Source organism: Rattus rattus, chromosome 6 (assembly GCF_011064425.1).
Source record: "Rattus rattus isolate New Zealand chromosome 6, Rrattus_CSIRO_v1, whole genome shotgun sequence".
Lineage (NCBI taxonomy): Eukaryota > Metazoa > Chordata > Mammalia > Rodentia > Muridae > Rattus > Rattus rattus.
The window spans coordinates 157,609,805-157,637,048 of NC_046159.1; the positions used below are offsets into that span (position 1 = coordinate 157,609,805).

The 27,244-nt window shown below is 38.9% G+C and overlaps 1 protein-coding gene across 2 annotated transcripts in view; it reads left to right on the forward strand.

The window, feature by feature from the left end:
• Positions 1–27,244, forward strand: part of Lmbr1 (limb development membrane protein 1) — a 128,717-nt gene that overhangs the window by 42,948 nt on the left and 58,525 nt on the right. For both annotated transcript variants that reach the window (XM_032907191.1, XM_032907190.1), the window contains 3 exons: positions 11,798–11,901; positions 26,440–26,566; positions 27,175–27,243. In XM_032907191.1, coding sequence (XP_032763082.1) covers positions 11,798–11,901; positions 26,440–26,566; positions 27,175–27,243 — 300 coding nt within the window. The remainder of the gene's footprint in view (positions 1–11,797; positions 11,902–26,439; positions 26,567–27,174; position 27,244) is intronic.

Genomic DNA, 27,244 nt, shown 5'->3' on the forward strand with positions numbered 1-27,244 from the left:
GATGCCCTTCAACAGAGGAATGGATACAGAAAATGTGTTACATTTACACAATGGAGTACTACTCAGCTGTGAAAAACAGTGACTTCATGAAATTCATAGGCAAATGGATGAAACTGGAAAATATCATCCTGAGTGAGGTAACCCAATCACAGAAAAATACACATGGTATGCACTCACTGATAACTGGATATTAACCCAGATGCTCAAATTACCCAAGATACAATCCACAGACCACATGAAGCTCAAGAAGAAGGACAACCAAAGTGCTCATGCTTCAGTTCTCCTTAAAAGAGTGAACAACAATATTCATAGGAGGGGATATGGAGAGAAAGTTTGGAGTAGAGACTGAAGGAATGGCCATTCAGAGCCTGCCCCACCTGGTGATCCAGCCCATATATATACAGCCATCAAACCTAGATTTTATTGATGAAACCTCTAGGTAGCAACAGTGAGTCTGAAATGATTATCAGGCATCTGTGGTTGTTGTGAACCAGCAAATTGTTCCTCTGGAAGTATCTTTCTGTGTGACATAGGAGTAAGCTTATTAATCTCCTCTGTTTTGTGAAAGTATAGGAGGCATTGTTGCTGAGAAGATGACTCTGTGAGCAGGGGCAGCTGTACTGCCAGCTTGTAACTTTATTGAGTACAGTTATAGTACATGCTCACTCTAGAATGAACAGGAATATCAAAACATACAAAGCAGGAAACAACATTGCATTTTTTTTGTAGCATATATATATATATATATATATATATATATATATATATAATGTAGCTTGTATTTGTAGCACATTTAACTTGACCTTTTCAAGCACTGAATCTGTGCTGATTATTTTTCTACTCTTCATATTCATTGAAAATATTTTTAGACCTTGTATTAGCTCTTATCTATTGCTTTCAGGAATGAGTCCACTTATTCTTCCATGACTTCTGACAGCTATGAGATGGGGGCTAAATATCCCCAGTTACAGAGCAGCTTTCTCTCTTCTCAGGACCCTTTCTTACCTTTTTCTTTTGGGTCTCCAGGGGGATTTTTCACAGTGACTTTTGAGTTTCTCACAATTTGCATATGAAGTTGCGATGGAAATCATTAGAGTAGTGAGTGTCATTGCCAGACTATGTTTTGTGTGTGGCTGCCTACAGCCTTCTGACAGATGCTATGGGTGCTTTTATCTCTAACATAAACCCAGTAGCATCAAATAAGATAAGACTAAGAAATAGCTTCCCTGAGTATCATTAGAAAACTTAGTAACTTTTCCATTTTAATTCATTTAAAGACATCTAATGTGTGTGTGTGTGTGTGTGTGTGTGTGTGTGTGTGTGTGTAATTTTTCATGAACTCCTCCTGTTTTGTATCAACTATATTGTCTCTTTAAAACTAAACCCATATAAATATTTACTTATAGTTGCTATTTTGATTTTTTATTTTGTATGCTGTTTGGGGATCCAGAGTTTTTATATTTTTGTATTGACTTTTCTTTTTCCCGCCTTTGTTTTTTCTCAATTGTTTTTCTGTGCAGAAGATCCTCTTCCACCATGAACGTAACAAACACTAACATCCTTGTCAGAAGTTTTGTTTGTTCTTGCCTGTTTATTCCGTCAGGAGGTTACAGAGTAGTTTATACCTCACTCTTCAAAACTCACTATCTTAGTGCTACCAGTTTATTAATCTTCCTTTCAGAGTCTTTAACATTCTACCTTTTTATTTTAGAAGTTATCCCTGTTTCTTGACTTTGGAGTCAGCTAGACCTAGCTTAGAATTTCAGCTCTCTGTTTTACTGTTAGGGACCCTGAACAAATTGTTAAAAATTTCAAGTCTGTTTTATCTGAAGAATGAATAGAACAAGAACTAGAAGACCTAGTTTTTATGTGTGGTGAATAGAATGTGTGTAGAGTATAAAGTACCTTCCTAACCTAATGCCCGTGCCAGAGTAAGATGAAGTAAACAGATGATTTTGCTGAGTCCACTGGGTGGTGAACAGTGTCTGGAGAAGGAGGCCACTGTTTATCCAGAGCTACCCACATCCTTTTGGATCATTTTGTCTTCTTTATCCTCTTGTCTGTGAAGACCTCCTCTGCTCAGGGACACTTTGGTGAGATGGGGATGCAGGTGTCTTTTTTATTGTTGTCCTGAGAGGGCTGTAGAGCTAGAGCCTCACACATACCTGTAGCGACTGCAAACATTCTAGACTAAACTAGGCAAGGGACCTCTCTTCAAGGTCAGAGGGAGTCTTGAGTATTTGGGACACTTCTTCATGGAATCACTTTGTTCTATTAGGACTTATGCTGAGCCACACATATATCAGTTTTATTTGATAATACACAGTATTTTTGTGTGTGCCTAGCATTTTGGATTAGGAACTCAGACCTATCATAGTTCCAAGGTCAAGTGCTTATACTTGTATCAGGCCAAGAACTGATTTCCAAAAGGCAAGTAGTTATCCAAAGAGAGTAACTACCCTGTGATTCTTTGATTGAGTGTGCCATACACTTTAAGCTGGAGTGAAGAGGCAGGTGTCAAAGTGGCATCATTGGCATACGTAAAATAGGAATTAAAGGATAAAAGGGGGACAGAAAAGTTCATCTGTAGTGTCTTGGCACTATTAATTTTTTATTTTGGAAGTTATCTCAAGATCTTGCTTTACATTGACTACTTTTCTGCCATGTGTGTTTAAAATTAAAAGCCAATAAATGGTAAAAATTTGAAAGAGAGGAAAGTGATAGAATTAAAGTTTGGGCTTAATTGTCTAGTTTTGGAGGTGGTGCTCAGTGTGTTTGCTTCCGTGATGTTTGCTGGCCTGGGGCTATACATTGACAACTGAAGTGTCCATCTCCAGTTCAGTCGTTACAATGAGCTTCGGTGACCTAGCTAATCTCTGTGAGGACTTTTGATGCCAATGAATATGTCTTGTTAGTAATGAGGCTGAGAAAGAGTGCTTACAATCAGATGCACTCGACTGCACCATTTATTTTGAAGTATAAAGGCTCAAATCCAGGGATTTTGCTCACTGTTTTTTTTTTTTTTTTTTTTTTTCTTGCGAGTCTATCAGATCAACAGAGGCTCTAAACTTGAGGCTCTCTCAACAGGAGTTGAAAATTGTATTTTGAACTATTTTGTGATACCAGCAGGTGGCGATAGAAGATAAAGAAGGCTATGGTAAACTAGTAATTTGGTCTTGTATTTGAACCTCCAACTGAACTATCTTTGGGGTTGGGCACTGGCTGCTACTTCAGTGGCTTGCTGTGGATACTGACCTGACAAACTACCTTTCTTAAGTCTTGCACTCTATTTTATTGATGCATATAATTTTAGTTTTTTTGAAGCAGAGAAATTGGACATTTTTTATAAATTAAGGTAAATATATATAATAAAATATGTGTAAAGTCAGTAATAATAATTTTAATTGAATCAGAATTGTAGAATGCTTTTAAGAGAAAGACCACAAATTTATTGAAGAGTTGGGAGGCCACTTTGCAATGCATATTGAATACACATTTTTTTTTTCCCAAAAAGGATTAGCATTATATTCAGTTCCTTGCCTCTACCTCTCAAGTGCTGTCATTAGAGAGGTGTACTACCACTCCTGATTTTTAGTTTTTGGGAGAGTAAGTTTGAGCCCTCATGTTCATGCAGCAAACACTTCATTGACATACTAGCTCTCTAGCCCTATCTTAGTTTTAAATGAATGACTTGGTTAACATACTGATAATAATAATAATAATAATAATAATAATAATAGTAATAGTAATAGTAATAGTAATAATTATTATTTGATCTGTGAGTTTTTGCCTAAGGCAAATTTTACTTTTTTGACTTTTGGCCTGGAAAGAATAATTTGGGTTTCTTGTTCTGCAAATATATATGTGCATAGATCAGTGATAAGAATAAAAGGTCTCCTTTTTATGCTACAAGTGGCAGTTTATTTCCTGTTTATGAAATTATAGCAGACATTAGCATTCGTATATTTGTATTTGGTAGTTTTAGATGTACGCATGGTGTGGAGAGTGTAGCTAGAAACAGAGTGCCTGGCTTGGGTCTTCAGCTTAGTTTATCTTTGTTGTTTTCTTCCCTTTTAATGGATTTTATGGGGAAGATGAGGTGATGCAGAGATCTGGATATTTAGGCATGTCACAAAGGTGCTTAAATACACACTTAAGACTTTTAGTGTGCTCCTGTGCCTCTTATAGACGGAAGGTTTAGACTATGCAAAGCGGCAGAGAGGAAGAGGAATGCACCGCTCTGCTGTATTTGTGTTGTTAAATAAGTGGTGTCTCTCTTTGCAATTTATTTTTATGCTTAGTTTAAAAAGCACTTATTTGTTTTATAGGTGTTTATGTGTATGTGTGGCTGTGTGTATGTGTGCTATGTTTCTGCTGTGTTGTGCGTGCTCCTCATCACAAATGTGAGTGCCAGAGCAGTAGACTGGAGTCTTCCTCTATCACTTTCATCTCACTTCCTTGAGACAGGGGATCTCACTGAACCGGAAGTGCAGCTGTTTGGGGTGGCTGGGCAGGAAATGCTTGGGATGCCCGTCTCTATGCCCCAGTGCCTAGCTTCTTGTCTGGGTACTTCCATTCAAACTCAGGTCTTGCAGAATAAGTGCACTTACACAGTGAGCCAGTCCCCTGATTCTGATGAGGTTTTTGGTCACTATTATTATTATTTATTTTTGTATTTTTAATGTCATGTTTAGTTTTTTTGTAAGCCTTTTTGAGTAAAATTAGTAAGAAAGGTAAGGAAAGAGTTGAGCTAGTTTCAGCTATAATCCCATTTTTTTTTTTTTGTCCTTGTTTTTCCTGAACCCTGGTGCATTAGAATTTTTCATTTTTTTTTATCATTTATTTAAAATTTTGGGTGTCGTTTCTCTTCCCTTCTCGGTAAGGGCAGAGTTGTAATCCATTTAATAGGAGAAGGCCCAGTGATAGAGTTGAAGTCTTTTCAAGGCTGTGACAACCAAGTAGTCCAACTGTGGCAGATGTAAAATGCTCTCACTCAAATGACTCCTGGAAAGATGGCAAGCCTCCTTTAAGTTACAGACGGGGTGAATGGCTTATCTTTGGCCAAGGCAATAGAATATATCTAAAATTTTGGGTTATTAAAATTGAATTGACTTGGAGAGGTGGCTCAGCAGTTAAGAGCACTGACTTCTCTTCCAGAGGTTCAGAGTTCAATTCCCAGCAACCACATGGTGGCTCACAACCATCTGTAATGGGATCTGATGCCCTCTTCTGGTGTGTCTGAAGATAGCTACAGTGTACTCATGTAAATAAATAAACCTTTTTTAATAAAAAGACTGCTCTAAAATTGAAGTGATCAAGGTTTTTGGTGTGTGAGTGCTGTGTGTGCACATGTATACGTGTGGAGGTCAGAGGTCAACCTTAGGTGGTATTAATCAAGAACCATCTACTTTGCTTTTTTTAAAACAGAATCTTTAATTGGCTTGAATCTCACCAGTTAAGATAGGCTGGCTACTAGCCAGTAAGTCATCTCCACCTCCCCAGCTCTGGGATTGCAAACATGTTTCACCCCACCTGGATTTTTATGTGAGTGCTGGGGGCTTATCTCAGGTCCTCATGCTTGCAAAACAAGCTGTCTCCCCAGCTCCTTGAATTAATTTTTAAAAATGTCCTGCAGTTTGAAGGTGTTTTAAGGAGGCTGTATGTATGTATGTATGTATGTATGTATGTATGTATGTATGTATGTATGTATGTGTGCATGCTTGTTTGTACACAACTGAACAGTTAACCATAGTATTGCTTTGTCCTATTTAATTGTCTTAATGACCATGGGCTCAGTTAAGCACTTATGCCAATGGACAGACTTAGTGGGCTAATATATCCACTATGGCCTGAATAAAATGTTACAAACTGATGTGTTCTTTTGGTAGATAAAGTAATTAAGTTTAGTGATATCCTTCTCAAACAAAATAGTAATTTTGAGATGGCATAGAGTAGTAGACAAAGAGAGACCTGGAGTCAAGTTCCAGGTGTGTCATTGTGAATTAGGGATTTGTGTGTGAGGGGGATTTATCAAAACTCTTTAAACAAAAAATAATTTCCTTTTGGGTGAGATAATTTTCTCCTACAAATTTCTGTTTCTATGTTATTTTTGGAATTACTGTAAATATTTTACTTTTAGTTTCTTAACAAGTGGTTCATCTATTTGTGCAAGGATTCTAGTGAGACAATGGCCTTTATTGAGTACATTAGAAGCAGGAGTAGCTGTCCTCTCAGTTTTAAACTCAGACATTCCTTTGTCTTGAGACAATAGAAAACCTGAATCTTTTCTAAGTAATCTTCTTTCTCAAGAATGAATACCAGTAGCAGACATTGGACATTCATAGGACCCTGGCCCAAGCGAGGCTTGGCAGCCTTCATTTTATGTCTGAGATCTTGTAGCTCCCTGATATCTCTAAAGCTCTGACTTCAAATGGCATCACTCGGGGTCTAGGGCTCCAGTTTGTAAGTTTGGCTACATTTTCATCCATGATAATGTTAACAAACTAGTCTTCTCTCTCATTAATTTATAGATTTAACAGAATGCCAGTCAAAATCCCAATAGACATTTTTTATGGAAATTGATAAATTTACTTAAAATTCAGGTGAGAATTCAATACATTTTCAGTGGTCTGAACAACTTTGAAGAGAATGAGTTTGGAGGATTTTCTACTTCAAGATGTTTTTCAGTCTGTAATGATCAAGACAGGTGGTGACAGCATAAAGACAGAGCAATATTCAATCTATCTGGGGACTGAGTCCAAGAACACACACACCTATGTGTTGATTGACTTTTGACAAAGGTACAAAGATAAAATTTAGTGAGTAAAGGATATTTTTAACAAATAGAACAGTTTGATAATCACAGACATAAATTAACCTATACCTGGTACCATATGAAGTAGCTTGATGAATCATAGAGGTAAATGTAAAGCCACAAAAGGAATAGAAGCAAACAGGACAATCTCTGAGACACTGGTCTACACCATCTTGTCTCATACAATACCAACATCAGGATTCATGAAAGAAAAGCTTCATAAATTTGACTTCTTTATATCTGGTAAACTGTTCTTTGATTAGAAAAAGAACCCAGGAACTGGGAAAGAGAACCTGCAGATCTCATAACTGTTAAAGAGTTTGTTTCCAGGGCATGTGAAGAACTTTGCTTTTCTAGTAGAATGGAAAATACAACCAATTAGGAAATTATTGTCAGTTTTCTAAAATATCACACACATAACTCCTATCCTCTGCCATCTTCTGCTGCACATGTTTTCAAAATGAAAGCCTGTGTCCATTGCAAAGTCTAGACATGCATGGTTAATGACAGCTTCATATGTTATAGCCACAAGGTAGGAGCAACTCAGATGCTGACATGTGAGACAATTCATTAAGTGTTTGTTATGGTTTGTGATACAGACACAGAACACAGTGATAGAAACCAGAGGCCCCTCACCTCCACCAAAACAACAACAACAACAACAACAACAACAACAAAAAACCCAACACAAACTACATGATCCACATACATTGAAATTATACAGAATTCCGTGTTTTGGAAGTACAGAATTAGTGGTTGGCTGGGGTGGGTAAAGGCATAAAGATACAGGAAGCATGGATTCAATAGGGTTTTGTGGAAATGTCTGGGGCAAAGGTGTGTTCACTATCTGGTACAGAGCCAACACTTGCCAAACTGTACCCTTGTGTATTAGTCAGATTTATGTTGCCATAATAACTTCTGAGGTTGGTACTTTGGAAAGAACTGTTGCCTTACAGTTCTGACAGTTCAGGAGTAGGGGGTCTCCTTATGAACGCCCTGTTCCTGATCCCCACCCACCAGAGAAGTAACTAGTTATGTGCTACTTATGAATGCCCTGCTCTTTCGATCATGCACCCACCAGAGAGTAACTAGTTATGTGCTGCTTATGAATGCCCTGCTCCTGACCCCGCCCACCAGAGAAGTAACTAGTTATGTGCTGAACGTATTACGATCATGCACCCACCAGAGGAGTAACTAGTTATGTGCTGCTTATGAACGCCCTGCTCCTGACCCCGCCCACCAGAGAGTAACTAGTTATGTGCTGAACGTATTAAGATCATGCAGTGGTCTCTTTTTACACTGACTTTCTGGGTTTGTTTGTTTTTTGCTTTTGTTTTTTTGTTTTTGAGACAGGGTTTCTTTGTGTAGCCCTAGGTGTCTTGTAACTCACTCTGTAGACCAGACTGGCCTGGAACTCAGAGATCCACCTGTCTCTGCTTCCTGCGTGCTGGGATTAAAGGATTGAGTCACCACCATCTGGTACCAATGACTTTATGTAAGAATGAGGAAGTATTCCCATGAAAAAAGTATTAATCCCTTCACATCACCCTTTAGAAATTAACCATTTTCATGAGACCATGCCCCTAAAAGATTGCACCCCTTCAGCATTGCCACACTGAACACCAGACTTCTCAGACTGGGCATGTGGAGAGGCACGATGTATCTTAACCAGAGCACTGTGTGTAATTTACTGCTCAGTGGGGCTATTAAGATGAATGTGTTTTATTTTTTGTATACATTGTGATTTCTTCATTTTTCATTGACAGTTAAACTTTATTCTAAGGCTGGAGTTAGGAACCCAAATGATAAAGAGCAATAGATGCCTTACAGAGCTTGGATTTGGGAATTTCTCATTATCAAATTGCAGAGATGTAGAATTACTACTGGAAGGTTAGGGAATTGAATTTATTTTGCCCAAAGGTATCTCAACAAACTAGGAAGTGAAGCATAGTTGTTTTCTGGATTTAGATCTGACTTTTTTTTTTTTTTTTTTGGCTTTTCTTTCCTTTTTTTTCTTTTTTTTAAATGAACTATTTTACTAATTTTAAAATTTAAACTTAAAAAATTGTTTTGTCTACATGTTTGTGCCTGGTGCTCACAGAAGTCAGAGTTGGTGGGGGTTGTCTTAGATCTCCTGGAACTGAAGTTATAGATGGTTGTGAGCTACCATGTGGATGATGGGAATTGAACCTGGGTTCTCTGCAAGAACAGTGAGAGCTCTTAATTTCTGAGCCATCTTTCCAGCTCTGCCTGGCATTTTTGAACCTGAGGTTGATTGCAGAACAAAAGCCCCTTGTCAGAAGGATTGGATATTGCCCCATAGTGCTCTAGTGGGTTCTTAACAGATACAGATAGTTTCTTTTTTAAAAAAGAAACCCCTTCTGAAAGGGTTGTGTTTCATCTAATTGTATAAAACCTGCTTCCTCTAAGGTGAGTATGATCCTTGACACAGTGATACTTCTTATAACACAGCTCATTTAAAATTGCTGTTTTCCACCATACTTAGAACCAGGCACACACAGTGCTCCATGATGTGTTTCTAGGATGTAATAATTCACATCATACAATTACTGTTCTATCTCACATATCTGGAAAACCTTAAAATACTGTTGAACAGTTGAAATCGGGAGCAGAGACCACACACAAATGTTTATACTGGACATGATGCACCGCTTTGATCCAGGCCCATTTACTCTTTCTTCAGATAGAGTGCCTGAAAAGTTGTGTCTTGGACCCCTTGCTCAGAGCAGGTTAGGCATGAGGAGACTGGATGGACACATGGAGATTGCTAGTAAAGAAAACCAGGAGTTGATATACCTGGGGTGAGGGAGGTGAAAAGACAGGAAAGGAAAAGGCAGAAAGTGGTGAGTCTAGCGTGCTGGCAGCTAACAGTCCTACCAATTAGTTGTCTCTGGGGAAGTGATGGTTAATAAAAACAGAAAAGCATAAAGTACTTGTTCTGTGGTGACACTGACCCCATTGTCAGCCATTCCTTCTTTCATTTAATACTAATAACGGCCACACATACAGCATTAAACCTCAGTTTCACCGGTGAGGAATCTGGAAACCTAGCAAGGTCGCCACAGCCTAGTTTGAGACTTAGGTGTATGCTTTTACATGTCCCTCATTCTGTATTCCTTTCCTGGTAATTGTAATTACAGGTTTTCAGTAAAGAAAAGAATAAAGCTCTTTTTCTTTTTTTTGAGGGCAGATTTTCCTAAGTTATCCTGGTTAGCCTTGTATACTTTAGTGGTTTTCATGGTTGGCCTCCTTGGTATATAGAGTTAGAGTTATCTTTTTAAGGGTCAGAACATATTAAAGTATTTTAAAGCAATTTTTTACTTTATGTAATAGGAATTATTGTCCTACTTCATATGTCTAGAAGACCTTAAAATAATGTTAATTTAAACTTAAGCTTTAAAAGTTTAGATTAGTTTACCACTAAAGGATGTTAAGACAGTAGCTGAGGATGTAGCTCAGTTGTATGAGAGAGACCCTGGGTTCCAGCCCAGCACCAGATAAATCCATACATCCAGTGTCGTGACATATGCCTTTAATCCCAGAAATCAGGAGGTAAAGGCAGGAGGATCAAGAGTTCAAGGTCATCTTTGGCTACATAGAGAATTCAAGACCAGTCTGGGATATATGTGATGTAGTTTCAAAAAAGAAAAAAATATTTAAGACATTGATTTTAACTTTTTTTTTGTCTTGAAAAGGTTAATGCACATTATGTGTGCATCAAATCTAGATTTCTGGATATGAAACTATGAATTGATGTCATTATCTTACCTATTAAATTAAGTGACTGGCTTTAGATACAAGTGTTCAGGAGCTTAGTTCCCTGTCTTTCACAGTGTCCTAGGAGCAGGATGTGCATGCATACACGTTAACTTATGCCGTCACTTACTGCTTGTTAAGAGAACAGTGTGTTGTGTGTCTGACTCTATGTCTCCGATGATGTAGACCTTGAAGGAAAGGTGTGGCAGGAACAATTTTTGTCTGGCTTTTAAATGGCATGTAGTACTTTGAATGCATTGGTTTAACCTTTAACTTTGACTCTCTTTTCAAGATTACTGCCATCACTCTGAAGCTCAATTTTGAATTTTTTTTTTTTTCCAGAGCTGGGGACCGAACCCAGGGCCTTGCGCTTGCTAGGCAAGCACTCTACCACTGAGCTAAATCCCCAACCCCTCAATTTTGAATTATAATGTTTTTTCTATTTTAAAAAATATATGTTGGGTCAAACACTCTGCCTGTGACATACCTGTCAGTGTATCCTTATTTTGTTGCCATTTATTGTGCCATGACTTGGCCAAGAGGGAAATGGCTCTGTGAGCTTGCCCACTTGGGTCACAGTTTCTTTCCCAATTGGCATTCTTTGTTAGAACTCCTGTGACATGGCTTTTAGGATTCCAGGAGTCTGCTCCGATACTCACATGCTCTGCAGCTTGGCAAGCGACAGTGCTGCCTGCTCAAGGACTCCTGTGACTAAAAATGAGTTCCTACAATGTCTTCATGGCACTGAGTAATGCTTGGCTCATGGAGTTCAGAAAATGCTAGTTTCCTTTAGACTGTCTTGGAGGCTTAAATGGTGTGTATATGAAACACTCAGTTTGGTCCTGGTACTTACTGACAAGTAGATGCTAGTAGCTCTAATTAAAGTATTTCAGCGATGATATCTCTAAAGAGCTGTGTCCTTGGATCTCTGCATATAAGATATCTTTAGTTAATTTACTTGGGGGGAGTGAGGGAAATTAAACAGTTTCTATATTGGCTTCTCCAATAGATAAAAATTACAGATAAAATATATCAAGTAAATATATAATTATTTTCTAATAGTCAAGTTTAGATAGTCAGTTCAAATAGGCATTGATTTTTATTAGTAAAACACAGATCTTGATGGGCATCATAACTTCGCAAACTTTGAAACAATGTCAGTGTTTAACCTGATTTTCTTATTTTTTCTTATTGTCATCTTTATAGGTTTGTGGAATCTTGCGTCTTTATTTTCCAACCTTTGTTTATTTGTGTTGATGCCCTTTGCCTTTTTCTTTCTGGAATCAGAAGGTTTTGCAGGCCTGAAAAAGGTAAGTAAATTAGGTTTGGATTAAATTTATTAAATCACTCATATTAAACTAGAAGTTGATATAAACCAACAGTTGAATTACTAAATAATGATATTGCCCCACTGTTGATAATATTAATAATACTGCACGGTGAATAACTTGTGTACTCATCAGGGAGTGCATTTATGGTGCATATCCAGCTTGATGAGTGTCTCCAGTGGATCTGACAACCTGACATCACAGCCATTAGTTAGGCCTTTCAGGGAAGCTTCATTTACTTCAGAGCCCAATAGGACACACTTAAAGTACAAATATTTTCAGGATAGTAACACATTATAAAAATTAATTACTCTGCAGTATATAGAACCCCCTCCCCCATGGTATTGAGAATGGCCCATCTTATAAGAATGTGGAAGACTGGGGAGCAAGCACACTGGGAAGCTTTTCAAGAGCATCTGAAAACAGCATGGTTTTATAGCAGGGGATAACTGACTCTGACTTTGATACAGAGTGTCTAAAACAAACTTTTGAATATAACTTTAGGATTTAATGAAAAGATTTAAGTAGTTAATTCTTGTCAGAGTGACAGAGCTAGTGTGACAATTGAAGCATTTTACAACATTCTGAATCTTCTATTCCTATTGTAATGTATGGAGTGAATTGTGCTTATCTTATGTGAAGTTGTAAACTGTGGATTATTGCTTGTCCCCTTTTTTGTATGTGGCATATGAGCATTTTGGTTTGTGTTTACATATGTTCTTGCAGGTCCATGTATGTGTAAAGGACAGAGATCAAAATTGGCTGTCTTTCTCAGTTTGCTTTCACTGTTATTTTTTTTGAGACAGGGTCCTTGATGAATCTAGAACTCATTAATTTAGCTCAGCTGGCTGACCAGTGGGCTCCAAGGGTCTTCATGTTTCTGCCTCTCTAACACTGGAGTTACAGATACACACCACTGCACTAGCTTCTACATGAGTGCTAGGGATTTGAACTAAGGTCCTCATGCTTACATGGCAAGTACTTTACTGATTTCTCATGGATTTGTATGCCATTCTTGCCCAGGGACATGTGATGACTGTTTTAGTTTTAGTTGTGGTGCCAAAAGAGCACTGTTGATGTGGGAACAGTCTGAGTGACACTGGTGACAGTCCCTGAGGGGTCATGTGTTTGTGTGGGTTTCTTGTTACTTCAGATGAACACTGTAGGTGAAAGGCATCAGTTGACTTCCTGTTTAGTAAATGTACAGAGACGAGAATGTCTTGTGTTTTGTTTTCAAGCTTCACATTGAGAAAACTGGCTTTCGTATGTTGGAATTATTTTACATTCTTTTGTATTAAGATTAACAATTAAATTGTGTAGTAACATAATTACTTGGTTTTAATTTAGAAAGCTGCTATAGCTGACTGTGGTGGGTAGTGCACGCCTTTAGTTCTAGCACTTGGTAGGCAAGAGACAGGTGGATCTCTGAGTTTGGGGTTAGCCTGATTTAGAGAGTGAGTTCCAGGACAGACAGGGATTAACAGAGAAATGCTGTCTTGAAAAACCAAACAAACAAAAACGAAAGTTGCTTTACTATTTATAGTTTCTAGAAGGAATTATGGCTAAAACTGAGGCTCAGTGGTATTAAATACTGTTAACTTATCTGAAGACCCCGTCTATAAAATAGCAGTGGCCTCACACCTGACTTTCCCAAAGGCATTGTTCTCTTTGTAGTCCCTTGTGGAAAGCACAAGGAGTCCAGCAAGAAGAGGAGAGATGGTCAAGGACAGAGTGTGGAAAGGGAAGACAAGAGGACTGGGAATGCTGACAGTAGAGCAGCTGTGCTGTTAGAATGTAAGGAAAAGGGGGGTGTCTTCGTCAGGGCTTCTATTCCTCCACAAACATCGTGACCAAGAAGCAAGCTGGGAAGGAAAGGGTCTATTCAGTTTACACTTCCACGTTGCTGTTCATCGCCAAAGGAAGTCAGGACTGGAACTCAAGCAGGGCAGGAAGCAGGAGCTGATGCAGAGGCCATGGAGGGATGTTACTTACTGGCTTGCTCACTTGCTCTCTTGTAGAACCCAAGACCACCAGCCCAGGACGGCACCACCCACAATGGGCTGGTTCCTCCCCCCTTGATCACTAGTTGAGAAAATACCTTACAGCTGGGTCTCATGGAAGCATTTCCTCAAAGGAGGCTCCTTTCTCTGTGATAACTCCAGCTTGTGCCAAGTTGACACACAGAACCAGCCAGTACAGTAGGCATCCTGAAACCCACGGCCAGAGGGATTCTAGACCAAGTATAGAGTACACAGCTTGACAGAATGCTACAGTGAGCCAACAGCCTGAGGGTGGCCACCAGACACTTGAGATGTTAGTTTCTGGGAAGTTTGGAGCTAGAGTTTTTCATAGATAGCTGTCTTTTCATCAGAAACGTAGTAAGCAGCTCCATGTACAAGTTACTGTATCCTTAAAGGAGCTTTCTAGGGCTGCTCATGAAGAGCTCAGACTCTGCATTCAAGGGACAGACAGTAGGGATATTCAGCGATGCACACAAAGAAGCCATAGCTTGCCTTATGCTGAGGAACTGTGGGAGCCACTGAAAGAAATGGTGTCTTGATCTTGGGGTAAGAGCGGGGCGGAGGCTAGCTGGGATGGGGCTGAGCGTTGAGGGTGAGCAAGGCTCGGAAGAGAAATTTCAAGGCTTGCCCTGTGGTCTTGAGTTCTGATTGAATTGATGAATGCTAGAGGATGCGGAGCAGTAGAGGGTAGAGGGAACCTCAGGATAAGGTTCTGGAGGGTTTAGCTCTGGCAGGGTTTAGATTTTATGCTGTAGACAATAGGGAGCTGGAAAGTGTTTTTCTGGAGTGTTTTTGCACCTACTGTTTCATCTAAGTGTAGTGATAATTCTGCATTTCAGTGTTTTTCATTTGTCACCAAGGAGAAGAGTACCCTTGGAGCACATGTTCTACCTAGTGCCAAGAGCTGCTGGGGAGGGAGTCATGGAGGCAGTATTGCACAGGTGTATAGGTATTAGATGTGTAGACTCACTAAAACCACTTGCTAGTGTCTGTTGTGTGCACAATTCCTCCTCTTCCTAACCCTACCTGGATGCTGTTGCTGAACTGTTCCTCTTTGCTGTTCCAGGAGGATCTCAGTTCACACTCCTTATGAAGATGTGGTTGTTAGCGAGATACATCATGACTTAAGGCAGCCTGTGATGTGGGCAGTCCTTGCCTTTGCTTTGTCTGCACTGACAAGCCAGGAAAGGGACTCAGTTAGAGTGAGGCATAATTGACAACAGGTTCTGGAATTAAGACTCAGTGGTGAAAGCCAGGAACAGTCACTTCTTGTGTTCCTCCTCTTAGACCTGTGGGCTTCAACCTTCCTACTGCTGCAACCTTTTAATACAATTCATCATGTTGTGGCAGCCCCTGACCACAAAATTATTTTCATTGCTACTTCATAACTGTAACTTTGCTACTATTATGGATTGTAATGTAAGTATCTGTGTTTTCTGATGGTCTTAGGCAACCCCTATAAAAGGTTCATTCAACCTAAAAGAGGTTTTGACCCACAGGACTGAAAACCACTCTCTTAGACCTCACGTCAGCAGGGAGAAAGAGCTGAGCCCAAGAGACAAGCATGACATCCCATGTCCACATTTGCACAGCTCTTGCTGTTAATTATTTTTACTTCTAATTTTTCTATAAAATTGGCTTTAAAAACCCTTGTCCTAAACACATATTTAAACATATTTCGTCCCTCCAAACCCTTGGAGGGTCACCGTGCTCTTCTTCATCTGAAATGTTGAATGGACTTAGTGTTGAATGTTTGGACAGTGTGGTCAGCATCATCAAATAAACTGATTTCCAGCCACAGGGATTTAAGAATTGTCCAGCATGTAGAGGCCAGGAGGTAGAGTTCAACAGGTAGAGGCTATGGTGACTACCATTGCTCTGACTTGGGAAGCTGGAGGAGGAATAGATGTTGTAAAAAGCCAATATAAATAATTTGTTTGTTAATGCTAAAATTGGAAAAATGTGGCTGTGACTTGGAGGTAGAGTGGGGTCCAAGAATTAATGGTGTCCAAGAAAACCTGGCTATGCTGACACACCAAGAAGGGGCCAGGGAAGGGAGATCTGAGGGTGCATTAGGTATTAACATCAGATTAAAGGCCTGTGTCACCACGTCTGGATGAATTAGTTTGATGATTAAATGAGGTAATTTATGTAAAAGCACAGATTAGGACTTTATATATATAAAAATATATAGATATATTTATATATAAAATAATATATATTTATTGCTTTTTCAAAACCATTCATATATTTTTAGACCTGTAATTTATAAGGAGAATAGTGAGGAGATTGCCCTAAGAAAATATCAACTTCTACCATAGTAAAAAGACAGACGAGGGCTGGCAAGATGATTCAGCCTGCTGCCAAGACTGATGACCTAAGTCCAGTTCTCAGGTCCATGCGGTAGAAGTAGAGAACTGACTTCTGCAGTTGCCCAGTGATACCTACATGTGCACCGTGGCACAGGTGCCCCCACCAAACAAGCAAATAGATAAATTCAGTTAAAAAGAAAAGAGAGACGATAGACCGTGAAAGGACCTTAAGAGTGCTGTTTTACATAGCACGGTGATTTAATTAAGACGTACATAGTCTGTGAATGTACTCGGCCAATGAGTGTGTTTATCGAAGGCACTGGCCAGTCCTGAGTAATGACAGATTTCAGATGGTCTAACATTCTAAATTATTTTCTGCACTTTGAAGTATTGAGTGTAGAAGCAAAACAAGCCAGTTTTAGCATTAGGAGTTGTATCCTTTGACAAAAGCTACTGGGAGGTAAGGTGTATTACAGAGCCTAGTAGACATGTTTTCAGATTAAGTGGTCAATGCTATTTTAAAGTATATAAAAGTTTTAAAATCAGTTATAGGAAAGCAACAAAGGCTGCTGGCACTGTACTATAACTATATCTTCAGTGTGTTGAAATCTAGTATGACCTTTGACTCCTAGGGTCTATCTGCACAGGTTCTCAGTGTTTCTCCAGCAGCAGCCATCTCTATAGCTTCTGAGGCTGTATCAGAGCAGTGGACTATACTGTGAGGCTGCTCTTTGTGCTTTGATTGATCAAAGTCATCAAAGCGTTTATGAGGATGGCTGAGGCCTACACGTGTTCATGTATGCTTCTGCACAGCTGTCTGCTGATTGACTTCATTAGGCACATCTGTCTCTGACTGATACTGGAGAGAGGGTAGAAACTTTCTCAGTGTAAAGTACCCCATGGTTTGAGTCATGACAAACTTACAGCCTGGCTCGTTCCATTCCCCTTCCCCTGTGACCACCCTCCTGGGGTGTTTTACTGAGTTTACATCTGGTATATTCTCTAAGTGGCACATGGCCCCCCATGTAACCGTGGATTCCCCTGGGCAATCGATTTTTAAAACAGCTCCTTGCATATTGTGCAGAGATGCGGAAATTGGCTACTGGCTACAGGATGGATGCAGAACTTGAATTGAAAATCCAGCAAAGCAGAATCCTTTCCTTAGTTTTTAATTAAACAGCTATGTTAATTCAAGCAGGGCATTTTAGGTCTAGGGAGCTGGTCATTTTTTCTGAGCTGTAAGTAGCCTTTCTTCCATCGTCTCACACGGGGTGAATTGCTGTTTTATTGGGGCCATCTAGTCACTTTTTTTTTTTTAATGAATTCTCAAGTATGAGAAAACAGAGTTTTGAAAAGTGATTTTCTTTTAATAGTAAGCAGCCTGCTTTTGTTGTAGAGATTTTACTTCCTTCTGTAGTGAGGTTTCTTAGGTATATACTATTTTGCAGCCATTCACTAACACTGCCATAGGCATTTGGTTGTGTGTTTGAACATGATTCTGTGCTTGGATTTTAATTCAACTCTGATAGGAAATGCCTGTGTTGAATCTGTTTTGACCTCAGTCATTCAATGGTATGAGCGAGTCAGTGGTCTGAGGGGTTGGGTTCATCTTAGGGGAGACCACAGTGCTGTGACTATCCGCTTTGTCAATGGTATAATGCTTTCTTCCTCTCCTGTTCAGAAAGGACCTCCTGGTTATTGATAGTAATTCTGGGTTCATAATGAACTCCAGACGGTAACGTACTGGCCAGTGTTAAATGAGAGGAATATATCAGATTCATTTTGTATGTTACCATCATATTTTGAATTAAAACTTTATAGAGACAAAATTAACTTAAAGCAGGGAAAAGATCTCACCACATGATTGTTTTGGAAGTATAATGTAATGACAGATTAATTCATAAGCTCAGGACTTTTCTGGTAGCAGATTTATATTGCCCTTTACTTTAATGCCTATCTTTGATTTGAAGTCCTAGCATAAAACTTAACATAACGACAGCAACATCCTGACCAATTATCCAAACCATCTAGCCATCCTAGAGTGTCCAGAACCTCACACATGATCTGTAGGATTAAGAGGTTAGCTCCTGTAACTTCAAACAAAGTGCTTTCATAATAAAAGTAAAATGCACAAAATCTGAGGTCACTTCCTCTCTTAATTAGTTGCACTGGCCAGGTGGAGGCGAAGTGCTCTGTGCTGGGCTCAGGCTGTCCATAAAGCCAAGCAACATGACAGCACAATAGAGGAGGAACAAAGATCGTTTTAATATGTTTCTATCCTGTGTCACAGTTTGAGATTGCCCTGGTTTATGTCGCTTTTGGCAAACTTACATAAAAGTGACCTTGTACTGTATTTTATGACCAGATGACTTTTCCCTTCAGTGGCTAATTTGTCTCAGGCCTCCATCTTAAAGAGAAGAGAGTAGGAAGTCCAGCCTGGGACTCCATGAGCTTTCATTGGATTCTTTCATTATTTTTGCTCCTTTTTTTTTTTTTTTTTTGCCACTGATGATCCATAAATTGTTGGAAATGAGCGATTAAGGAAGTGCTGCTTAGTGTTAGTGGCAAATGCGCATACTCAGTCTGGTTCTGCTGGGTGAGAGGAAATCACAGACAAGAGGAAGGCTCCTGCTGGGAACCTTGCGAGGAAATTTGACTTGGGCATGTTTTGATCTTGGCATTTATTACAGAAAATGAAGTCATATCTCACTAACTGTTGCTATGTGTTAATTTGATTCTCCCAACACCTGCAAGAAAAAAAATGTAGTCATGTATTAATCAAAACTCTCTGCCCTCCCCCCACTAGGGAGCACTGGTTTCTTCCCAGAAATATTAAAAGACAGGATCGTCTGTTTTCAAAACACTGTTCTGTGAAGGGTGGCTGTGTAGTCCCTTAAACTTTCCATATCTGGAGATGCATGCAGGAACTCAGCAGAACTGAGCACAAGAAAAGAACATGTGACATTTCACTTGGTGATTGCTCAGATTTACAAAGACTGTAACTTAAACTCAAACTTAAGCTCTTAAAAGAGTGAGGTAAATAAAATGGGTAAATAGAAATAACTGTTGCCACCCTTCTTAGTTCCCTGTATGTGTGAGGGACTGGATGGATTACATCCCTGGCTACACTGTTTGCTTTTGTTGCCACTGTTCTTAGTATCCCTGCATGTGTGAGGGAGGTAATTGCATCTTTAGTTACACTGTCTGGTTGTTTTGTTGATGGTATTGGTTTTTTAACACAACTCAACATTCAGACTCTATGGTTCTTTTATCTCATCCTCTAAGTATTATGTTAATTTTCTCTGTACCCATAAAGAATAAGGGATTTCTATATATAAGGCTAAATTGTCTCTCTATTTGCATAGTAATGAGTTTTGGACTCAAGTCCAAACTCTCCTTACCTACTGTGCCTCAGATGTATTTCTCAAGAGTGTTTCTGTGAAGCTTGCTGCTCTTACCTGTGTTGGTATCATGTCCAAAGTGTGCTGGGAACACAGTTATGCTCAGTGCTCACACGTGTTTAGCATGTCGAGGGTTGCTAGTGAGACAGCAGGAGCATGGTAAGTGTTACTTTTTCACACTATAGCCCACTGAGCTTGTATTGCTTTGAGTCGGGGTGGGGGGGCACATGTGTAATTGCAGCATTTGGGAAGCTGAAGCAGGAGGATTGTAAGGACTAGGCTAGCTTGGCCTACAAGGTATGAAGCCAGGTCCCATGACATTGTATTGTCATGGGGCTCTTTTGTTGATCTATCTCTTGAATTATAAGGTCTGTTTTACTTAGAAAAGTACAGGTTCCAAAAGATGGGCTGTGCTGCTTTCATAGGGAACCAAACCTCAGACTCCATTTTATAGGATGATGAAATTAACTAACGTCTCAGAATGTCTTATAGTTCAGCCTTTTGCTAAAAGAGTAGAAGAGCTTTGTGAGGGAAGAAATAAAAAGCTACCAGCTTCACATTTGAAAGTAATATGCTTTTAATTACCATGCTCCCACAGCTTACATTCAGAAAACAATTTTACAGAAATAATTATTGCTAATTAAAACTTTCCCTAGTTTTTTTTTTTTTTTTTTGGGGGGGGTGGGATTGAAAACTATCTACTTTTGGGTTAAAATGAATTTTCTTTGAAAGTGAGGTTAGATTCAGATTTTATGCTGCTGGAGACTTCTTAGGTATGAATCCCAGGCCTACCACACAGGGCCTACCATGTCCCATGCAGTTTCAGTTGTAGATCTTGTGTCTAGTTGACATTTAAACTCATATTCACTTGCTTATAAAATCATTGTTCAGTATGTTGCCCTGGTAACAATTTGCAATGTCTGTGAAATATTTGCCAATGACTCTCTGAATCTACACAGCTGAAACTGTCTGGTTGAAACTTGGAGCAGTGTATTAACTGACAGCCATTATGTAGTTTGTATCCAAGGACTAGAAGTGACAGTAGCACTGTTTGACAGCTTAGTGTAAGTGGCATCTCAAGTCGTGGTGAACTATTCACCACAGACATCACCTCAGACAGAGTCTGTGCACACCTTCAATTAAAAGAAAACTCTAGTCTTGGTAAATACTGCAGCGATGCCTTTTAAATAGCAGACATATTAACCTACATATGTGTATGTATCTTTTTAGTGGGTAAAATAAGATCAGCAGGTAAAAACTGCAAAACAGAGGGATACATTTATAATCCAAACATTAAAACAAATATATTAAAATGAAGAGAGTTCCCTTTTTTTTCTTGGAATACACTGAAAGAAGAAATTTGAAATGATTTTTGTAACAGTAGATTTAAATATTTATACCCTCTGATTCTAACAAGGATTACCTATTAATGTTTTCATTATATAATAATGAGTCTTAAAATCTATAAGCAGCTGTTTTTAGCATAGGTTTATGAATGGCTTACATTTTAAAAGATTTATTCTATTTTTTTGTGTGTGAATGTTTGTATGTGTACCACATGTGTGCCTGGTACCCAAGGAAGAAGGTGTCAGATCCCCTGGAACTGGTGTTATGGGTGATTGTGAGCAACCATGTGGGTGCTGGGACCCAGCTCAGGCTCTTCTGCAAGAACTCGTAACAGATGAGCTACCTCTCCAGGTCCTAAGACTTATATTTAAAAATTTTTTGAGGTATCAAAATTATTGGCTGAATATTTTTTACTTCTTTTTAAAACACATGTAGTTTATGTCATATTTCTGGTGTAAGGTTTATTTTGTTTGTTTTATTTTAAGACAGGGTTTCTTTATGTAGTCCTGGCTGTCCTGGAACTCACTCTTTATACCAGCAGGCCAAACGTGAACTCACAGAGCTTGGCCTGCCTCTACCTCTTTCGTACTGGGATTAATGGCATGTGCCAGTGTATCTGGCAAATGTTTATCTATCTTTTGTTAGGAAAAATTTAATGAAAGACTACCCTGTGTTGTGGTAAGAATGTATTTCATTAGATAACTTTCGATACCTTGATTCCAGAGAGGAATTGTCTTTTCTTTCTGCTACTATGTTGGTACACCTTACTGATTGCTCACGTGGAGATTCAGCTACTGTCTGTTTTTTTCTGGTTCAAGGCTTCCTTCCCATACAAAGTACCTTTTATTGTTTTTTTAGAAGTATAGTTGCTTGTATAAGTAACTTTCATAAAGATTTTGATGGCCTCTAATAGCTGACAAACCTGTCCAAACTTATATTGTATGTCTTACATACACAGTGCTCTGAAAGCCTGACTCTGTTTTTTAATTTTTTTACTAGATTTATTTATATTTTATTTTGTGTGTGTGTGTGTGTGTGTGTGTGTGTGTGTGTGTGTGTGTGTGTGTGTTTGGTGTCCACAAAGGACACACGAAGGCATTTGGTCCTTTTGAGCAACAGCTATAGGAGATTATGAGCTGCTATATAGATGAGAACCAAATCCAGATCCTGGGCTAGGGCAGCAAATACTTCTAACTGCTGAGTCGTTTTTCCAGCCCTGCCATCTGTCTTTTTAATCCATTGTTTCCGTTAGGCACACCTGTTCTTCCTGTGTTGTTCTTGATGAACTCGCCCCTGCCTGGAACCTGTGGGCTCTTCCCTTTCCCAGCTTGGAGCCCAGTGTTGCCTCTGCCTGGAAGTAGTTCCCCTCTCTTATCTGTCAGCATCCTGTTTTTGACTGATTCCTCATGGTTTCCTAATGCTCCTCAGAGACTTTCTTTACTTGTAACTGCTAGGTTCTCCCTCATTAGGGTTACATTGTGATTAATTTGTTGATGTGCTTTTGACATAAGTACTTGGGACACTATGGACAGAATTCTTGTGCAGGACAATGAGGCATGAAAGCGGAGTATTCATGTCTACCTGAGTTTATGGGAAGGCCCAGGAGTATGCTATATATTCCCATGTCTTTAGTAGTTGGTTTAAAGGAGGTAAACAAGCTGATGCCATCATTAAATAAGGACAAGTAAAATAACTTGTGTGTCAAGTATATAGTTCTTAAGAAAGCAACAAAATCTCTGGGAATTTGGACGACTACGACGACAACGACACCACCACAAATCAAAAACAACAGCAAGAAAGAACAAAGCCCAGATAGTGAATGAGCATGTGTTTCCCCAACCTCCTCAGGGAAAAGAGATGATTGGTACCGTCACCTTTGAAATGAGTCCACTGAGCATGGAGGGGGTGGCAGAATATATTTTAAGGAAAAGTTCTCAGCCACAGGGCAAACTGATTTAAAGTGCAGGTATGCCTTCAGGAAGGCTTTTTAGACCCAGCTCTGACAGAAAGACACCTTCCTTTGGAGTTTTTCCATCCACTTGTATCTCCTAAGAATTTGGAATTTAGTATTAAATCAGTGTTATTAGAAAACTAGGTCAAGAAACTAGCATAAAAGTTACTGAGAAATATCAAATATTATCTCATCATTATCTAATGCATAGTACTGACTGAACATATATGGTGGCTTACATAATGTATATTTAATGTAGATTTTGGAAAGTTTATTTGATATAATCTAAAATTCATATTATACAATGCATTTAACTTGGCCCTGCTTGTGCTATCCTTTAAATTACTTTAATTAATTTAAATTAATTGTGGTCGAAGACTCAGGGCATGACAATAAACAATACATTATCAGTCCAAACAGAGAATTTTTTCTGCCTTTTTTATATCTGTTGTTAGCTTCTTTCTTGGTAATTTGATAGTTGATTTAACTCTTAAAGTGCGGACATCCTTTCAAAGCAGGTGTGTATTCTATTTCAGTTACTTTTTCCATGAGTCTTTATAAAGATCTAATATTTATATCTATTTTAGCTAATTTTGTAGAATGATTTAAAAGAGCAAATTACAATTTTATCATATTGCTATCCAGTTTTCCTATAAAAATTTGTACAACATCACTCCTCACTTTTATTTCTTAATGTTCAATTCTTATTCATGATAAGACATATTTTGAGGCTTTTGGATCATAAGCTTAGAGCATCAGGAATAATCACTAACTCATTTTATTTTCCTTTTTCTCCTATGATTTCCTGGTGTTTCTCCACAAGTCAGCTCCCCCTACTCTTGGTCTCGCCAAGCACAATGAGATAGATGCAGTTCAGGCTACTGACTGCTCACACAGATGCTGGGCTCGGGGCTGAGGAAGGGCAGAGGCACTGCTTCTATGCTCTTGCTTTCTCCCTTCTGGTGTGCATGTGTGTCTTACCATCCCAAAGCTGCACCTCTGGGTCCTTTTTATTTCTTGCTTGGAGTGCTATTGGTCTTTATCTGGAACATGGCAGTCATATAATTCTATGCTAACTTTTGTCTTCTGTCCTTGTTTCTGACTCAGAAAAGATTCATGTCCTCTATCTGAATCTGTTCAGATTTCTTCTCTAAAGATGGATATAGGGTTTTCTCCATTGCTTTACCCTTTTTTTAACTGCTTTGGCATCTCATGACCTTACTATTCTCTTTAAGAAAAGTGACTTTTAATCTATTCCTAACTGCTGAGACTCCAAAGTGACACTATAGGACAAATTCTTCCTAGCTGCTGAGACTCCAGAGTGACACTATAGGACACTATAGGACACTATAGGACAAATTCTTCTGAGTGCACCTGGGCTTCAGAGCCTTCACGTTCACTTTCCCTGTGTTGTTTGGCTTGCTGGGACACCCTCACGAGGCAAATGGTTTTAGATAATTCTCTTGTGCATATTGACAAATGCCTGTTTTCATTCATATTTTATTTTTTTAAGACAGTATTTTCAAACATACAATTCTGCTTCAGCCTTTCAGATGCTAGGATAACAGCTCTCTGGTACCACATGTATCAACATCTTAATTTAGACGTTTCATAGAAAGCCAGTTAAATTGGGTTTCATGTTATTCACTGTATTTGTGTTACTGTACATTAGTATGAGAATATATTATTGGTCTTCCTCTCTGTGGTAGTCTGAATGACTCCCATAGGATCATATATTTGAATCCTTAGTCATTAGAGAGTGGCATTACTTGAGAAAGATTGGGAGTTGTGGCCTTGTTGGGTAGATGTGTCCTTGTTGGAGGAAGTGTGTCATTAGAGTGGGCTTTGAGGTTTCAGATGCTCACGCCAGGCCCAGTGTCACTCTCTCTGCTGCCTGCTGATCAGTTATCTGCTGCTCTCAGCCACCTCTCCAGCACCATGTCTGCTTGTATGCTCCCATATCTGCTACCATGATTATCATGGAATAAACCTCTGAACTGTAAGCAAGTATCAATTAATGTTTGCCTTTATAAGAGTTCCTGTGGTGTGGTGTCTTTTGATAGCAATAGAATATTGACTAATCATTTATTTTGTATACACAAATTTTATGGTGCCAGAAAAAAAAAAGATCGCTTAAGACTTAGAAATGGAAGACCAAACAAGGACATTGGTAAGGAAAGTTAACTGAGAATAGTGCACATGGTTTATGTGATGGAAAAAAATTGATGCCTGTTCTGTATGATGCATGACCCCTGAACATTTCATTTTACTGTCCTCTGGGATTTATTTCTCCAGCCTCTATCTGTTACCACACTGTAGATTTCTGATTAATATCTGTGTGGATCGGTTTTAAATTTCTCTTTGACCTTGTTTTAGTGGAAAGTAAACTCATATAACTATGTGGCTGAAGGTGATGAGGACTGGAGTGATCATTGGGGGCATGGTGACCAGCAAAACCAGAAACATTTCCCCAGGGATACAGGAGATGTGGGTCCTCATGGTGTGAGAACAGGGCAAGATAGTCTGTATCAAACCCGAGAGATACAGGAGGAGATGCATGTCCTCCACAGGGCAAGGTAGTCTGTACAGAGAACCAAACCCAAGGGATACAGGAGGAGATGCAGGTCCTTGTGGTATGAGAACTGGGCAAGAGAGTCTGTACAGAGAACCAAGCCCTGCCCACCAGATCCACCAAAACCAGAGGTAAGAGATAATAAAGAGAGGAAACCTCCAATCAGAACTTTCTTGAGATTATTATTATTTTTTTTTTACCTCAGTCAGAACAAGTATGATTAAGAGAAAACAAAACAAAACAAAACAAAAGAAGTACTGTCAAGGATGAGAGGAAAGGGGAACACTTAGAATATTGATGAGGATTTAGTTAAGCTAGCCACTCTGAACATTAGTATGAATTTTCCTCAAAGATCTAAAAATGATCCACCAGACTATTATATGATCCAACAATAATTCTCCTGGACTACAAAGGCTCTAGGATGTTGTGACATTTAATTTTAATTGTAAATTTGACTGGATAACTCTCCAGTTGGCCACTAGAGGACTCCAGAGGCTGCTAGGTGCCCTTCCTGAGCTGGTTATAAATGTCAGTATCCTAGCCCAGTGTCTCCAGTGTCAAACAATCTGTCGTTCTTTGATTAGAACCACAGACGGAAATCCACAAGTGGAGTCTTCTGGGAAGTACTAGGAAAGTAATAGTTAAAAATGTTTCTGCAAAGTACTGGAATGATTGATATTTTTTGTGCTTTATTCCAAGTTTAATATATTTTTAAAAGAATGTAATTTTGTAAGTCACTCTAAACATAAACCATAAACATTTAGTGCTTTCTCCAATCAACATAGATTTATATAAAAACATATTGTAAACTCATTAAGCCTGAATATATGTTTCTCCCCTCCCCTAGACAGTTTTGTGCTTGGTTGTTCATGAGATGATATAAAGTATTAAAATGCTATTGTTGTTGTGTTTCAAGGGAATCCGAGCCCGCATTTTGGAAACTCTGGTCATGCTGCTGCTGCTTGCGTTGCTGATTCTTGGGATAGTGTGGGTGGCTTCCGCCCTGATTGACAGTGATGCTGCCAGTATGGAGTCTTTATATGGTACCTGATTATTGTTTTAGCTAGTTCCTATGATGGGCATCTGAGTTTGGGATACGGTTATATCTGTTTTGTTTTGTTTGAGACAAGACTTCTCAGTATAACAGCTCTTGCTGTCCTGTAACTTGCTTTGTAGACCAGGCTGGCCTCAAACTCAAAGGAGGTTGGCCTGCCTCTGCCTCTGGAGTGCTGGGAGTAAAGGTGTATGCCACCATGCCCAGCATGTTTTAAAAACTTTAAAATAATTCTTTGTGTGGTTAATTTTCTGTTAACTTATAGAATTTAGATGTCTTTAGCGATACTTAAACAAAGCAGTGAATATTATTCATTTGTTCAAAATACTAAGCAGTTTTCTATATATTTTTGATTAATTGGTTTTTGTTCTTAAAATTTCATGGAGCATTTTCTCCCTTTGAAACAGATTTCTCAAAAGGGTTATTTATTATTTTCTTACTTTAGATCTTTTTATTCTGTAATTTAGAAATTAGACTCCCTACTATACCTAAATAGGCAATTACAATGTTTATCTCAGACTACTACTTATTAAGATAAAACAGACTATTTTAATGTGCCATACTTTGACTTACTAAAGTGCTCTGATATTTTCGCAGATCTCTGGGAATTCTACCTGCCCTATTTGTATTCTTGCATTTCACTGATGGGATGCTTGCTGCTTCTCTG